The sequence below is a fragment of the Oncorhynchus clarkii genome, chromosome 10 (assembly GCF_045791955.1).
Source record: "Oncorhynchus clarkii lewisi isolate Uvic-CL-2024 chromosome 10, UVic_Ocla_1.0, whole genome shotgun sequence".
Lineage (NCBI taxonomy): Eukaryota > Metazoa > Chordata > Actinopteri > Salmoniformes > Salmonidae > Oncorhynchus > Oncorhynchus clarkii.
This window is the reverse complement of record NC_092156.1, coordinates 382,654-401,004: the sequence shown is the minus strand read 5'-3', so window position 1 is coordinate 401,004 and position 18,351 is coordinate 382,654. Positions and strand designations below refer to the sequence as shown.

At 48.8% G+C, this 18,351-nt stretch overlaps 1 protein-coding gene across 1 annotated transcript in view; it reads right to left on the bottom strand.

Moving 5' to 3' along the window:
* Positions 1-10,840: 10,840 nt before the first annotated feature.
* The window catches only part of LOC139417898 (short transient receptor potential channel 6-like), a 56,726-nt gene continuing 49,215 nt past the window's right edge, over positions 10,841-18,351 (bottom strand). The window contains exons 16-18 of the mRNA XM_071166882.1: positions 14,282-14,338; positions 12,435-12,510; positions 10,841-12,315 (exon numbers count right to left, since the gene is read on the bottom strand). Coding sequence (XP_071022983.1) covers positions 12,158-12,315; positions 12,435-12,510; positions 14,282-14,338 — 291 coding nt within the window. The 3' untranslated portion in view covers positions 10,841-12,157. The remainder of the gene's footprint in view (positions 12,316-12,434; positions 12,511-14,281; positions 14,339-18,351) is intronic.

The window sequence follows — 18,351 nt, the reverse complement described above, 5'->3', positions numbered from 1 at the left end:
CTGCTGCTATCCACAGTACTGCTACTGGTGCTATCCTCAGTACTGCTACTGGTGCTATCCACAGTCCTGCTACTGGTGCTATCCACAGTCCTGCCTGCTACTGGTGCTATCCACAGTCCTGCTACTAGTGCTATCCACAGTCCTGCTACTGGTGCTATCCACAGTCCTGCTACTGGTGCTATCCACAGTCCTGCTACTGGTGCTATCCACAGTACTGCTACTGGTGCTATCCACAGTCCTGCTACTGGTGCTATCCACAGTCCTGCTACTGGTGCTATCCACAGTCCTGCACCGCTACTGGTGCTATCCACAGTCCTGCACCGCTACTGGTGCTATCCACAGTCCTGCACCGCTACTGGTGCTATCCACAGTCCTGCACCGCTAGTGGTGCTAGCCACAGTCCTGCTACTGGTGCTATCCAAAGTCCTGCTACTGGTGGTATCCACAGTCCTGCTACTAGTGCTATCCACAGTCCTGCTACTGGTGCTATCCACAGTCCTGCACTGCTACTGGTGCTATCCACAGTCCTGCACTGCTACTGGTGCTATCCACAGTCCTGCTACTGTTGCTATCCACAGTCCTGCTACTAGTGCTATCCACAGTCCTGCACCGCTACTGGTGCTATCCACAGTCCTGCACAGCTACTGGTGCTAGCCACAGTCCTGCTACTGGTGCTATCCAAAGTCCTGCTACTGGTGCTATCCACAGTCCTGCTACTGGTGCTATCCACAGTCCTGCTACTGATGCTATCCAAAGTCCTGCTACTGGTGCTATCCACAGTCCTGCTACTAGTGCTATCCACAGTCCTGCTACTGGTGCTATCCACAGTCCTGCACTGCTACTGGTGCTATCCACAGTCCTGCACTGCTACTGGTGCTATCCACAGTCCTGCTACTGGTGCTATCCACAGTCCTGCTACTGGAGCTATCCACAGTCCTGCACCGCTACTGGTGCTATCCACAGTCCTGCACCGCTACTGGTGCTATCCACAGTCCTGCACCGCTAGTGGTGCTAGCCACAGTCCTGCTACTGGTGCTATCCAAAGTCCTGCTACTGGTGCTATCCACAGTCCTGCTACTGGTGCTATCGACAGTCCTACACCGCTACTGGTGCTATCCACAGTCCTGCTACTGGTGCTATCGCAGTCCTGCTACTGGTGCTATCCACAGTCCAGCTACTGGTGCTATCCTCTCCACAGTCCTGCACCGCTACTGCTACTGGTGCTATCCGCAGTCCTGCACCGCTACTGGTGCTATCCACAATCCAGCTACTGGTGCTATCCACAGTCCAGCTACTGGTGCTATCCACAGTCCAGCTACTGGTGCTATCCTCTCCACAGTCCTGCACCGCTACTGCTGCTATCCACAGTACTGCTACTGGTGCTATCCTCAGTACTGCTACTGGTGCTATCCACAGTCCTGCTACTGGTGCTATCCACAGTCCTGCCTGCTACTGGTGCTATCCACAGTCCTGCTACTAGTGCTATCCACAGTCCTGCTACTGGTGCTATCCACAGTCCTGCTACTGGTGCTATCCACAGTCCTGCTACTGGTGCTATCCACAGTACTGCTACTGGTGCTATCCACAGTACTGCTACTGGTGCTATCCACAGTCCTGCTACTGGTGCTATCCACAGTCCTGCACCGCTACTGGTGCTATCCACAGTCCTGCACCGCTACTGGTGCTATCCACAGTCCTGCACCGCTACTGGTGCTATCCACAGTCCTGCACCGCTAGTGGTGCTAGCCACAGTCCTGCTACTGGTGCTATCCAAAGTCCTGCTACTGGTGCTATCCACAGTCCTGCTACTGGTGCTATCCACAGTCCTGCTACTGATGCTATCCACAGTACTGCTACTGGTGCTATCCACAGTCCTGCACCGCTACTGGTGCTATCCACAGTATTGCTACTTGTGCTATCCACAGTCCTGTCTGCAACTGGTGCTATCCATAGTCATGCACCGCTACTGGTGCTATCCACAGTCCTGCAACGCTACTGGTGCTATCCACAGTCCTGCTACTGGTGCTATCCACAGTCCTGCTACTTGTGCTATCCACAGTACCGCTACTGGTGCTATCCACAGTCCTGCTAATTGTTTGCTATCCACAGTCCTGCTACTGATGCTATCCACAGTCCTGCTACTGATGCTATCCACAGTACTGCTACTGGTGCTATCTACAGTCCTGCTACTGGTGCTATCCACAGTCCTGCTACTGATGCTATCAACAGTACTGCTACTAGTGCTATCCACAGTCCTGCACCGCTACTGGTGCTATCCACAGTCCTGCACCGCTAGTGGTGCTAGCCACAGTCCTGCTACTGGTGCTATCCAAAGTCCTGCTACTGGTGCTATCCACAGTCCTGCTACTGGTGCTATCCACAGTCCTGCTACTGATGCTATCCACAGTACTGCTACTGGTGCTATCCACAGTCCTGCACCGCTACTGGTGCTATCCACAGTATTGCTACTTGTGCTATCCACAGTCCTGTCTGCAACTGGTGCTATCCACAGTCCTTCCTGCTACTGGTGCTATCAACAGTCCTACACCGCTACTGGTGCTATCCACAGTCATGCTACTTGTGCTATCCACAGTACCGCTACTGGTGCTATCCACAGTCCTGCTACTGGTGCTATCCACAGTCCTGCTACTGATGCTATCCACAGTACTGCTACTAGTGCTATCTACAGTCCTGCTACTGGTGCTATCCACAGTCCTGCTACTGATGCTATCCACAGTACTGCTACTAGTGCTATGCACAGTCCTGCACCGCTACTGGTGCTATCCACAGTATTGCTACTTGTGCTATCCACAGTCCTGTCTGCAACTGGTGCTATCCACAGTCCTGCTACTGATGCTATCCACAGTACTGCTACTAGTGCTATCCACAGTCCTGCTACTGGTGCTATCCACAGTACTGCTACTAGTGCTATCCACAGTCCTGCACTGCTACTGGTGCTATCCACAGTCATGCTACTGGTGCTATCCACAGTCCTGCTACTTGTGCTATCCACAGTACCGCTACTGGTGCTATCCACAGTATTGCTACTTGTGCTATCCACAGTCCTGTCTGCAACTGGTGCTATCCACAGTCCTGCCTGCTACTGGTGCTATCCACAGTCTTGCACCGCTACTGGTGCTATCCACATTCCTACTACTGGTGCTATCCACAGTCGTGCTACTGGTGCTATCCACAGTCCTGCTACTGGAGCTATCGACAGTCCTACACCGCTACTGGTGCTATCCACAGTCCTGCTACTGGTGCTATCGCAGTCCTGCTACTGGTGCTATCCGCAGTCCTGCACCGCTACTGGTGCTATCCGCAGTCCTGCACCGCTACTGGTGCTATCCACAGTCCTACTACTGGTGCTATCCACAGTCCAGCTACTGGTGCTATCCACAGTCCAGCTACTGGTGCTATCCACAGTCCAGCTACTGGTGCTATCCTCTCCACAGTCCTGCACCGCTACTGCTGCTATCCACAGTACTGCTACTGGTGCTATCCTCAGTACTGCTACTGGTGCTATCCACAGTCCTGCTACTGGTGCTATCCACAGTCCTGCTACTGGTGCTATCCACAGTCCTGCACTGCTACTGGTGCTATCCACAGTCCTGCACCGCTACTGGTGCTATCCACAGTATTTCTACTTGTGCTATCCACAGTCCTGCTACTAGTGCTATCCACAGTCCTGCTACTGGTGCTATCCACAGTCCTGCTACTGATGCTATCCACAGTACTGCTACTGGTGCTATCCACAGTCCTGCACCGCTACTGGTGCTATCCACAGTATTGCTACTTGTGCTATCCACAGTTCTGCACCGCTACTGGTGCTATCCACAGTATTGCTACTAGTGCTATCCACAGTCCTGCTACTAGTGCTATCCACAGTCCTGCTACTGGTGCTATCCACAGTCCTGCTACTGATGCTATCCACAGTACTGCTACTGGTGCTATCCACAGTCCTGCACCGCTACTGGTGCTATCCACAGTACTGCTACTTGTGCTATCCACAGTCCTGTCTGCAACTGGTGCTATCCATAGTCCTGCACCGCTACTGGTGCTATCCACAGTCCTGCACCGCTACTGGTGCTATCCACAGTCCTGCTACTGGTGCTATCCACAGTCCTGCTACTGGTGCTATCCACAGTCCTGCTACTGGTGCTATTCACAGTCCTGCTACTTGTGCTATCCACAGTCCTGCTACTTGTGCTATCCACAGTACCGCTACTGGTGCTATCCACAGTCCTGCTACTGGTGCTATCCACAGTACTGCTACTAGTGCTATCTACAGTCCTGCTACTGGTGCTATCCACAGTCCTGCTACTGATGCTATCCACAGTACTGCTACTAGTGCTATCCACAGTCCTGCACCGCTACTGGTGCTATCCACAGTATTGCTACTTGTGCTATCCACAGTCCTGTCTGCAACTGGTGCTATCCACAGTCCTGCTACTGATGCTATCCACAGTACTGCTACTAGTGCTATCCACAGTCCTGCTACTGGTGCTATCCACAGTACTGGTACTAGTGCTATCCACAGTCCTGCACTGCTACTGGTGCTATCCACAGTCATGCTACTGGTGCTATCCACAGTACCGCTACTGGTGCTATCCACAGTATTGCTACTTGTGCTATCCACAGTCCTGTCTGCAACTGGTGCTATCCACAGTCCTGCCTACTACTGGTGCTATCCACAGTCGTGCTACTGGTGCTATCCACAGTCGTGCTACTGGTGCTATCGCAGTCCTGCTACTGGTGCTATCCGCAGTCCTGCACCGCTACTGGTGCTATCCGCAGTCCTGCACCGCTACTGGTGCTATCCACAGTCCTACTACTGGTGCTATCCACAGTCCAGCTACTGGTGCTATCCACAGTCCAGCTACTGGTGCTATCCACAGTCCAGCTACTGGTGCTATCCTCTCCACAGTCCTGCACCGCTACTGCTGCTATCCACAGTACTGCTACTGGTGCTATCCTCAGTACTGCTACTGGTGCTATCCACAGTCCTGCTACTGGTGCTATCCACAGTCCTGCTACTGGTGCTATCCACACTCCTGCACTGCTACTGGTGCTATCCACAGTCCTGCACTGCTACTGGTGCTATCCACAGTCCTGCTACTGGTGCTATCCACAGTCCTGCCTGCTACTGGTGCTATCCACAGTCCTGCCTGCTACCGGTGCTATCCACAGTCCTGCCTGCTACCTCTGCTATCCACAGTCCTGCCTGCTACTGGTGCTATCCACAGTCCTGCTACTGGTGTTATCCACAGTCCTGCTACTGGTGCTATCCACAGTCCTGCTACTGGTGCTATCCACAGTCCTGCTGGTGCTATCCACAGTCCTGCTATCAGCAGTCCTGCACCGCTACTGGTGCTTTCCACAGTCCTGCTACTGGTGCTATCCACAGTCCTGCATCGCTACTGGTGCTATCCACAGTCCTGCATCGCTACTGGTGCTATCCACAGTCCTGCATCGCTACTGGTGCTATCCACAGTCCTGCTACTGGTGCTATCCACAGTCCAGCTACTGGTGCTATCCACAGGCTTGATACTGGTGCTATCCACAGTCCTGCTACTGGTGCTTTCCACAGTCCTGCTACTGGTGCTTTCCACAGTCCTGCTACATGTGCTATCCACAGTACCGCTACTGGTGCTATCCACAGTCCTGCTACTGGTGCTATCCACAGTCCTGCTACTAGTGCTATCCACAGTACTGCTACTAGTGCTATCCACAGTACTGCTACTAGTGCTATCTACAGTCCTGCTACTGGTGCTATCCACAGTCCTGCTACTGATGCTATCCACAGTACTGCTACTAGTGCTATCCACAGTCCTGCACCGCTACTGGTGCTATCCACAGTATTGCTACTTGTGCTATCCACAGTCCTGTCTGCAACTGGTGCTATCCACAGTCCTGCTACTGATGCTATCCACAGTCCTGCTACTGATGCTATCCACAGTCCTGCACCAATACTGGTGCTATCCACAGTCCTGCACCGCTACTGGTGCTATCCACAGTCCTCCACCGCTACTGGTGCTATCCACAGTCCTACACTGCTACTGGTGCTATCCACAGTCCTGCCTGCTACTGGTGCTATCCACAGTACTGCTACTAGTGCTATCTACAGTCCTGCTACTGGTGCTATCCAAAGTCCTGCACCGCTACTGGTGCTATCCACAGTCCTGCCTGCTACTGGTGCTATCCACAGTCCTGCACCGCTACTGGTGCTATCCACAGTCCTCCACCGCTACTGGTGCTATCCACAGTCCTCCACCGCTAGTGGTGCTATCCACAGTCTTACACCGCTACTGGTGCTATCCACAGTACTGCTACTAGTGCTATCTACAGTCCTGCTACTGGTGCTATCCAAAGTCCTGCTACTGGTGCTATCCACAGTCCTGCTACTGGTGCTATCCACAGTCCTGCTACTGGTGCTATCCACAGTCCTGCTACTGGTGCTATCCACAGTCCTGCTACTGGTGCTATCCACAGTCCTGCTACTGGTGCTATCCACAGTCCTGCTACTGGTGCTATCCACAGTCCTGCTACTGGTGCTATCCACAGTCCTGCTACTGGTGCTATCCACAGTCCTGCTACTGGTGCTATCCACAGTCCTGCACCGCTACTGGTGCTATCCACAGTCCTTCACCGCTACTGGTGCTATCCACAGTCCTACACTGCTACTGGTGCTATCCACAGTCCTGCCTGCTACTGGTGCTATCCACAGTCCTGCCTGCTACCTCTGCTATCCACAGTCCTGCCTGCTACTGGTGCTATCCACAGTCCTGCCTGCTACTGGTGCTATCCACAGTCCTGCTACTGGTGCTATCCACAGTCCTGCTACTGGTGCTATCCACAGTCCTGCTGCTGGTGCTATCCACAGTCCTGCTGGTGCTATCCACAGTCCTGCTATCAGCAGTCCTGCACCGCTACTGGTGCTTTCCACAGTCCTGCTACTGGTGCTATCCACAGTCCTGCTACTGGTGCTATCCACAGTCCTGCATCGCTACTGGTGCTATCCTATGTTACTTACCCTACATTATTCATCTCATACGCATACGTATATACTGTACTCTATATCATCGACGGTATCCTTATGTAATACATGTATCACTAGCCACTTTATACTATACTATGCCACTTTGTTTACATACTCATCTCATTTGTACATACTGTACCCGATACCATCTACTGTATCTTGCCTATGCTGCTCTGTACCATCACTCATTCATATATCCTTATGTACATATTCTTTATCCCCTTACACTGTGTACAAGACAGTAGTTTTGGAATTGTTAGTTAGATTACTTGTTATTACTGCATTGTCGGAACTAGAAGCACAAGCATTTCGCTACACTCGCATTAACATCTGCTAACCATGTGTATGTGACAAATAAAATTTGATTTGATTTGATTTGATTTGATTTGATTATCCACAGTCCTGCTACTGGTGCTATCCACAGTCCTGCTACTGGTGCTATCCACAGTCCTGCTACTGGTGCTATCCACAGTCCTGCTACTGGTGCTATCCACAGTCCTGCTACTGGTGCTATCCACAGTCCTGCTACTGGTGCTATCCACAGTCCTGCCTGCTACTGGTGCTATCCACAGTCCTGCTACTGGTGCTATCCACAGTCCTGCCTGCTACTGGTGCTATCCACAGTCCTGCTACTGGTGCTATCCACAGTCCTGCTACTGGTGCTATCCACAGTCCTGCTGCTGGTGCTATCCACAGTCCTGCTGGTGCTATCCACAGTCCTGCTATCAGCAGTCCTGCACCGCTACTGGTGCTTTCCACAGTCCTGCTACTGGTGCTATCCACAGTCCTGCTACTGGTGCTTTCCACAGTCCTGCTACTGGTGCTATCCACAGTACCGCTACTGGTGCTATCCACAGTCCTGCTACTGGTGCTATCCACAGTCCTGCTACTGGTGCTATCCACAGTCCTGCTACTGATGCTATCCACAGTACTGCTACTAGTGCTATCTACAGTCCTGCTACTGGTGCTATCCACAGTCCTGCTACTGATGCTATCCACAGTACTGCTACTAGTGCTATCCACAGTCCTGCACCGCTACTGGTGCTATCCACAGTATTGCTACTTGTGCTATCCACAGTCCTGTCTGCAACTGGTGCTATCAACAGTCCTGCTACTGGTGCTATCCACAGTACTGCTACTAGTGCTATCCACAGTCCTGCTACTGGTGCTATCCACAGTACTGCTACTGGTGCTATCCACAGTACTGCTACTAGTGCTATCCACAGTCCTGCACCGCTACTGGTGCTATCCACAGTCATGCTACTGGTGCTATCCACAGTCCTGCTACTTGTGCTATCCACAGTATTGCTATTGGTGCTATCCACAGTATTGCTACTTGTGCTATCCACAGTATTGCTACTTGTGCTATCCACAGTCCTGCCTGCAACTGGTGCTATCCACATTCCTGCCTGCTACTGGTGCTATCCACAGTCCTGCCTGCTACTGGTGCTATCCACAGTCTTGCACCGCTACTGGTGCTATCCACAGTCCTACTACTGGTGCCATCCACAGTCGTGCTACTGGTGCTATCCACAGTCCTGCTACTGGTGCTATCCACAGTCCTGCTACTGGTGCTATCCACAGTCCTGCCTGCTACTGGTGCTATCCACAGTCTTGCACCGCTACTGGTGCTATCCACAGTCCTACTACTGGTGCCATCCACAGTCGTGCTACTGGTGCTATCCACACTCCTGCTACTGGTGCTATCGACAGTCCTACACCGCTACTGGTGCTATCCACAGTCCTGCTACTGGTGCTATCGCAGTCCTGCTACTGGTGCTATCCACAGTTCTGCTACTGGTGCTATCCACAGTCCTGCTACTGGTGCTATCCACAGTCTTGCACCGCTACTGGTGCTATCCACAGTCCTACTACTGGTGCCATCCACAGTCGTGCTACTGGTGCTATCCACAGTCCTGCTACTGGTGCTATCCACAGTCCTGCTACTGGTGCTATCCACAGTCCTGCTACTGGTGCTATCGACAGTCCTACACCGCTACTGGTGCTATCCACAGTCCTGCTACTGGTGCTATCGCAGTCCTGCCTGCTACTGGTGCTATCCACAGTCTTGCACCGCTACTGGTGCTATCCACAGTCCTACTACTGGTGCCATCCACAGTCGTGCTACTGGTGCTATCCACACTCCTGCTACTGGTGCTATCGACAGTCCTACACCGCTACTGGTGCTATCCACAGTCCTGCTACTGGTGCTATCGCAGTCCTGCTACTGGTGCTATCCACAGTCCTGCACCGCTACTGGTGCTATCCACAGTCCTGCACCGCTACTGGTGCTATCCACAGTCCTGCACCGCTACTGGTGCTATCCACAGTCCTGCACCGCTACTGGTGCTATCCACAGTCCTACTACTGGTGCTATCCACAGTCCAGCTACTGGTGCTATCCACAGTCCAGCTACTGGTGCTATCCACAGTCCAGCTACTGGTGCTATCCTCTCCACAGTCCTGCACCGCTACTGCTGCTATCCACAGTACTGCTACTGGTGCTATCCTCAGTACTGCTACTGGTGCTATCCACAGTCCTGCTACTGGTGCTATCCACAGTCCTGCTACTGGTGCTATCCACAGTCCTGCTACTGGTGCTATCCACAGTCCTGCACTGCTACTGGTGCTATCCACAGTCCTGCTACTGCTACTAGTGCTATCCACAGTACTGCTACTGGTGCTATCCACAGTCCTGCTACTGGTGCTATCCACAGTCCTGCTACTGGTGCTATCCACATTCCTGCTACTGGTGCTATCCACAGTCCTGCACCGCTACTGGTGCTATCCACAGTCCTCCACCGCTACTGGTGCTATCCACAGTCCTGCACCGCTACTGGTGCTATCCACAGTCCTGCACCGCTACTGGTGCTATCCACAGTCCTGCACCGCTACTGGTGCTATCCACAGTCCTGCACCGCTACTGGTGCTAGCCACAGTCCTGCTACTGGTGCTATCCAAAGTCCTGCTACTGGTGCTATCCACAGTTCTGCTACTGGTGCTATCCACAGTCCTGCTACTGGTGCTATCCACAGTCCTGCACCGCTACTGGTGCTATCCACAGTCCTGCTACTGGTGCTATCCACAGTCCTGCTACTGGTGCTATCCACAGTCCTGCACCGCTACTGGTGCTATCCACAGTCCTACACTGCTACTGGTGCTATCCACAGTCCTGCCTGCTACTGGTGCTATCCACAGTCCTGCCTGCTACTGGTGCTATCCACAGTCCTGCCTGCTACCTCTGCTATCAACAGTCCTGCCTGCTACTGGTGCTATCCACAGTCCTGCCTGCTACTGGTGCTATCCACAGTCCTGCCTGCTACTGGTGCTATCCACAGTCCTGCTACTGGTGCTATCCACAGTCCTGCTACTGGTGCTATCCACAGTCCTGCATCGCTACTGGTGCTATCCACAGTCCTGCATCGCTACTGGGCCTATCCACAGTCCTGCTACTGGTGCTATCCACAGTCCTGCTACTGGTGCTATCCACAGTCCTGCTACTGGTGCTATCCACAGGCTTGCTACTGGTGCTATCCACAGTCCTGCTACTGGTGCTATCCACAGTCCTGCTACTGGTGCTTTCCACAGTCCTGCTACTGGTGCTATCAGCCTCTTTTTCAAGACTCTTTCGATGAGCTTAAGACAACCTGTGCCCAGCCACAGTCTGACAAGCTGATGTTGCATGGATAATTCCCACTTCACGGATATGGAGGGGGCTGGGATTTTCTACATGCCTCCGGTGGATGAGAAGCTAGCTGGCTACCTAGACCCGTTGGATAACAAAGGGATGACTAACCCCAACATGTCGCTCCCTAATAAGCACTGTCATTTTTTTTAGGACGCAGCTGGACAAGGTGTACTGGGCCCAGGGGGTGGCGTACTGATCAGTAGAGGGCGGGAACTCCCCATAGCTGTGTTGTACCTGGTTTCCCTCTCTGAGGGAACAGAAGATACAGTAATGAGTATATGTTCTGCTGAGTCCAGGTGGTACTTGGAAAGAAGGCAGGAAGGACATCAATGCAGCAACTGAAACCAGTTTCTTAAAACTTGTGTGTTATTGTGTTATTGTGTGTGTTACTCTGTATGGTGTGTGTGTTACTCTGTGTGGTGTGTGTGTTACTCTGTGTGGTGTGTGTTGTGTGTGTGTGTGTTACTCTGTGTGGTGTGTGTGTTACTCTGTGTGGTGTGTGTGTTACTCTGTGTGGTGTGTGTGTTACTGTGTGGTGTGTGTGTTACTCTGTGTGGTGTGTGTGTTACTCTGTGTGGTGTGTGTTCCTCTGTGTGGTGTGTGTTGTGTGTGTGTGTTACTCTGTGTGGTGTGTGTGTTACTCTGTGTGGTGTGTGTGTTACTCTGTGTGGTGTGTGTGTTACTCTGTGTGGTGTGTGTGTTACACTGTGTGGTGTGTGTGTGTTACTGTGTGGTGTGTGTGTTACTGTGTGGTGTGTGTGTTACTGTGTGGTGTGTGTGTTATTGTGTGTGTTCCTCTGTGTTGTGTGTGTTCCTCTGTGTTGTGTGTGTGTTCCTCTGTGTGGTGTGTGTGTTATTGTGTGTGTTCCTCTGTGTTGTGTGTGTGTTCCTCTGTGTGGTGTGTGTGTTCCTCTGTGTGGTGTGTGTGTTATTGTGTGTGTTCCTCTGTGTGGTGTGTTCCTCTGTGTGGTGTGTGTGTTATTGTGTATGTTCCTCTGTGTGGTGTGTGTGTGTTATTGTGTGTGTTCCTCTGTGTGGTGTGTGCGTGTTATTGTGTGTGTTCCTCTGTGTGGTGTGTGTGTGTGTGTTATTGTGTGTGTTCCTCTGTGTGGTGTGTGTGTTATTGTGTGTGTTCCTCTGTGTGGTGTGTGTGTAATTGTGTGTGTTCCTCAGTGTGGTGTGTGTGGTGTGTTCCTCTGTGTGGTGTGTGTTATTGTGTGTTCCTCTGTGTGGTGTGTGTGTTATTGTGTGTGTTCCTCTGTGTGGTGTGTGTGTAATTGTGTGTGTTCCTCAGTGTGGTGTGTGTGGTGTGTTATTGTGTGTGTTCCTCTGTGTGGTGTGTTATTGTGTGTGTTCCTCTGTGTGGTGTGTGTGTAATTGTGTGTGTTCCTCAGTGTGGTGTGTGTGGTGTGTTCCTATGTGTGGTGTGTGTTATTGTGTGTGTTCCTCTGTGTGGTGTGTGTGGTGTGTGTTGTAAGTCTCTCTCAGCCTCCCCAGAAGCTCCTGCAGCTCCTCCATGTTGTGATTCTTGTCCTCCAGCAGCTCATAACGCAGACTGGAGATATCCTGCTTAATCTCTTTCAGCTCACCTACACACACACACACACACAGACCACACAGTTCGTGTTGAGTAAAGTTTCAAAACTACTCGGCATTTCTTATGACTGAAGTGTGTGTGTGTGTGTGTGTGTGTGTGTGTGTCAGTCACCTTCGTTGATCTCGTCATTTTCTTTGTCCGTCTGGGCTTTGATGATGTAACGTTTTATAAGGCGCTTCATGATCTTCTGCAACATACACACACACAAACTGAACAGATAAACTTACAAAATATACATTCATTATTGTAACCTGGTATTGTGAGTGAGTGAGTGACGATTCCTCAGAGGAGGAAGGGGAGGACCATCCTTTTCAGTGATTTTCATAAAAATGTAAATAGTGAAACATATATATAATATACTAAATACTGCATATTCACGTCACCAAATAATTTATTTAAAACACACTGTTTTGCAAAGAAGGTCTACAGTAGCCTCAACAGCACTCTGTAGGGTAGCACCATGGTGTAGCCAGAGGACAGCTAGCTTCCATCCTTCTCTGGGTACATTGACTACAATACAAAACGTAGGAGGCTCATTGTTATCACCCCCCTTCCATAATTATGACAACTTCTGGAAGACGTCCTCTAACTTATCAGAGCTTTTGCAGCATGAACTGACATGTTGTCCACCCAATCAAAGGATCAGAGAATGAATCTCGTACTGAAAGTATAAGCTACAGATAACTAGCACTGCAGTGCATAAAATGTGGTGAGTAGTTGACTCAAAGCGAGAGAATGGAAGTTTAACAGTTTTGAACAAATACATTTCTTAAAAAAATATTGAGAGGCAAGAGAAAGGGAGAGAGAGCTAGCTATATTTCGTAGTATTTTTTTTCTCACTTTTACTTAGTTAGCTACTTTATCTAGCTAGCTTGTTTAGCCTAATCAAAAACCCAGCTCAAAACAGAGAGGAATGTTACGTTAGCTAACTGGCTATGGCTATCCAACACTGGAACTCTTAAGTCAAGGTAAGCTTTTGGTTGTATTCATTTATTGCCACCAGGGCACTCCGGTGTAACTGCTAAAATGCTTGCTGACTGTACTGCATGATTGTAGCAAGTTTACTAGTGCATTAGTTATGTTAGCTATGTTGACTATGACGTTAGATAATATGGTGACAACAATGTAGGCTGTGTGTAGCATTTAGAGGGTATGATATGAAGCTTTGGCTTGGAATGTTTTTTTCACCTGGTCACATACAGCTGATGTGTTGTGCACTGAAGTCCACAAGCGAAGGGAAAAGGTGAGAGGAGGAGACCAAGTAGATCAGAGAAGGAATTACAACGTGAAAAGTGATTATGCTGTTTGTATGTGGCTGCTACGAAATGAACTGTGTTTGTGTGTGATTAGGGGTGTATTCATTCTGCATATTCTGTTGAAAAATGTTTCTTAAACAGAATGAAATGGGGATAAACATAGCTGAATTGGTCCAATAGAATCTCTCATTTGCAACTGTTGTACTAATGCTTGCATTTTCGATGGGGCGGCAGGTAGCCTAGTGGTTAGAGAGTTGGGCCAGTAACTGAAAGGTGGCTAGATTGAATTCCCGAGCTGTCGTTCTGCCCCTGAACAAGGCAGTTAACCCACTGTTCCTAGGCCGTCATTGTAAAAAAGAATTTGTTCTTAACTGACTTGCCTAGTTAAATAAAGGTTAAATAAATAAAAATATATATCAGCTAGATGCAGACAAGATTATATTGAATATGTTACTGTCTGTGAGCTTGATTGTTAAGAATTCTCTTGACCTGTGAACCTACATTGTAAACTTTCATTCATAGGTTAGGTTCTATCAACGTCATGATAGGTTTAGGGAAAATTACAGTATCATGTAGTAGCCTAAACCTATCGTTGTTACATTGAGCTTTGTCCATGGAATATGAATGACAGTCATCCAATATGCTGTAATATAAATAAGGCCATGCTCATTAAAATAATAAAATAATCCTGGTGTATGTTACCTGGTATCTGGTGGGTCTCGGAGAGTTGCTGTATCCTGAAGCTTTACTGTCTCCCAGCTGGAACACAGTATTAAATACTTATTACGATTGCTATATTAATACTGTTTACATACCTATATAAATACGTATTACCGTTAACACTTTACAGTAAGTTTTATAATTATGTTATTAATGGTTATTTAATCATTTGTAAATGCATTATAAACCAGTGAAAAGCAGGTTACAACGCATTGGTCAAAATAGTGTGATCGGCAGTCAGTGCTTGCCTCCAGTTAACCATTTATAAATGCACTTACAAATGTAATAATAGGAACCCTTATGTATCATCATGCAACCTTATTTTCTATAGTTGCACAGTTGAACGTTATCTTTTCACATTTGGGTGTGGTGCATTGTTGCTCTGCCCCAGGAAAATAAATGGTTGGTTTTTAGACCAGTGGTCAACTCCTATGATGTGTTTTGCCCCACGTTTGAAACCCTGATGATGATGATGAATTGGTGCGCTTTGTCCCAGTCTAATACCCTCATAAAACCATGTATTATAATCATTACCCTTTACTACTTGATGAGCCTATGGTGTTTTCTATTGCATCAAACACTTGTTACTTTCATGTGCAAACGTAGAAGAAACAAAATTTCAGGGTCAATGTTTCATTTTCTATTGTACCATTCACTTAAATATTTTGACCTTTTATGCTGTAGTCAACTAAAGTAACCTATTTTGTTTTAGCCAATTAGAAGCCTTGCTAAGGCATCATTGCTTCAATAATTAGCCTAGCTTCTTCAGAGGAAGAGTTGGAGAGGACAGCTTTGTTCCAAGATGACCTGAGGACTTTTTTTGTGACCTGGACTTCTCTTCTGTTGCAAGCAGGGCAATTTCCTTCCTCTTTGCCAGCAGCCTTGCGAGGGTTAATACATTTAAATGTTTTTCTCACAATCTCTCACATGGAGAAGGAAGGAGGGGGGAGGCGCAGTCCTTGTTAGTGGGGCGCGACGGAGGCACTGTATCCTCAAAGCGGGCAAAGAAGGTGTTTAGTTTGTCTGGAGGCGTGATGTTGGTGCCTGTGACGTGGCTTTTTTTTGTAGTCCATTATTTCCTGTAGACTCTGCCACATACGTCTCGTGTCGGAGCCGTTGATTTGCGTCTCCACCTTGTCCCTGTACTGGCATTTCGCTTGTTTGATTGCCTTGCGGAGGGAATAACTACACTGTTTATATTCAGCCATATTCCTGGACATCTTTCCATTGTTAAATGCGGTGGTTCATGCTTTCAGTTTTGCACAAATTCCGCCACCCATTCACAGTTCCTGGTTAGGGTAGGTTTTAATAGTCACAGTACAACATCTCCAATGTACTTCTTTCTAAAATCACTCACAAGTCAGCGTATAGGACGATGCTGTTCTCTGAGGATGACCGCAACATATTCCACGCGTGATCAAAACAATCTTGAAGCGTGGCTTCCGATTGGTCAGACCAGCGTTGAATGGGTTCTCATCACTGGTACATCCTGTTTGAGTTTCTGCCTATAAGACGGTAGGAGCAAGATGGCGTCGTGGTCGGATATGCTGAAGGGAGGGTGGGGGATGGCTTTGTATGCATCGCAAAAGTTAGAGTAGCAGTGGTCGAGTGTATTACCCCTGTGCGTAGTGCAATAAAGAAGCTGATAGAATTTAGGTAGCCTTGTTCTCAAATTTTCTTGTTAAAATCCCTAGCTACGAGTCCAGTGAAGTTCCTTGAGGGCCGTCTTGGTGTCTGCTTGAGGGCGAATGTACACCGCTGTGACAACAACTGATGAGAATTCTCTTGGTAGGTAAAATGGCCTGCATTTGATTGTAAGGAATTCTAGGTCGGGTGAGCAAAAAGACTTGAGTTCCTGTATGTTATGATTACACCATGAGTCGTTAATCATGAAGCATACACCCCCGCCCTTCCTCTTCCAAGAGAAGTGTTTATCTCCGTCGGCGCGATGCATGGAGAAGCCCGGTGGCTGAAACGATTCCAACAACATACCCCGAGAGAGTCATGTTTCCATGAAACAGAGAATGCTACAATCTCTTAGTTCTCTCTGGAAGGCATCCCTTGCTCGAATTTCGTACTGTATACAGCTGTGGCCAAACGTTTTGAGAATGACACAAATATTACTTTCCACAAAGTTTGCTGCTTCAGTGTCTTTAGATATTTTTGTCAGATGTTACTATGGAATACTGAAGTATAAGCATTTCATAAGTGTCAAAGGCTCTTATTGACAATTAAATGAAGTTGATGCAAAGAGTCAATATTTGCAGTGTTGACCCTTCTTTTTCAAGACCTCTGCAATCTGCCCTGGCATGCTGTCAATTAACTTCTGGGCCACATCCTGACTGATGGCAGCCCATTCTTGCATAATCAATGCTTGGAGTTTGTCAGAATTTGTGGGTTTTTGTTTGTCCACCTGCCCCTTGAGGATTGACCAAACATTCTCAATGGGATTAAGGTCTGGGGAGTTTCCTGGCCATGGACCCAAAATATCTATGTTTTGTTCCCTGAGCCACTTAGTTATCACTTTTGCCTTATGGCAAGGTGCTCCATCATGCTGGAAAAGGCATTGTTCGTCACCAAACTGTTCCTGGATGGTTGGGAGAAGTTGCTCTCAGAGGATGTGTTGGTACCATTCTTTATTCATGGCTGTGTTCTTAGGCAAAATTGTCAGTGAGCCCACTCCCTTGGCTGAGAAGCAACCCCACACAAGAATGGTCTCAGGATGCTTTACTGTTGGCATGACACAGGACTGATGGCAGTGCTCACCTTGTCTTCTCCGGACAAGCTTTTTTCTGGATGCCCCAAACAATCGGAAAGGGGATTCATCAGATAAAATTACTTTACCCCAGTCCTCAGCAGTCCAATCCCTGTACCTTTTGACCAGGCCATCCTCCAAAAGTCTTCGCCTCACTGTGCATGCAGATGCACTCACACCTGACTGCTGCCATTCCTGAGCAAGCTCTGTACTGGTGGTGCCCCGATCCCACAGCTAAATCAACTTTAGGAGACGGTCCTGGCACTTGCTGGACTTTCTTGGGCGTCCTGAAGCCTTCTTCACAACAATTGAACCGCTCTCCTTGAAGATCTTGATGATCCGATAAATGGTTGATTTAGGTGCAATCTTACTGGCAGCAATATCCTTGCCCGTGAAGCCCTTTTTGTGCAAAGCAATGATGACGGCACGTGTTTCCTTGCAGGTAACCATGGTTGACAGAGGAAGAACAATTATTCCAAGCACCACCCTCCTTTTGAAGCTTCCAGTCTGTTATTCGAACTCAATCAGCACGACAGAGTGATCTCCAGCCTTGTCCTCGTCAACACTCACACCTGTGTTAATGAGAGAATCACTGACATGATGTCAGCTGGTCCTTTTGTGGCAGGGCTGAAATGCAGTGGACATGTTTTGGGGGGTTTCAGTTCATTTGCATGGCAAAAAGGGACTTTGCAATTAATTGCAATTCATCTGATCACTCTTCATAACATTCTGGAGTATATGCAAATTGCCATCATACAAACTGAGGCAGCAGACTGCAGTTTCCTAAGAATTCGAACCGTCTCTGTCGGCGTCATCTTACACTACGTCTACCATAACTAAAGGCAGATACAGGACCAAGGTCTACCATGGTTCATAACTAGAGGCAGATAAAGGACCAAGACCTACCATGGTTCATAACTACAGACAGATACAGGACCAAGGTCTACCATAACTAGAGACAGATACAGGACCAAGGTCTACCATAACTAGAGGCAGATACAGAACCAATGTCTACCATGGTTCATAACTAGAGGCAGATACAGATCCAAGGTCTACCATGGTCCATAACTAGAGGCTGAAACGGGACCTACGTCTACCATGGTTCATAACTACAGGCTGATACAGAGCCTAAGTCTACCATAACTAGAGGCTGATACAGGACCAAGGTCTACCATGGTTCATAACTAGAGACAGATACAGGACCAAGGTCTACCATAACTAGAGGCTGATACAAGACCATCGTCTACCATAACTAGAGGCTGATACAGTGGATGAACAAAGAGGTGTGTTTGTGTGT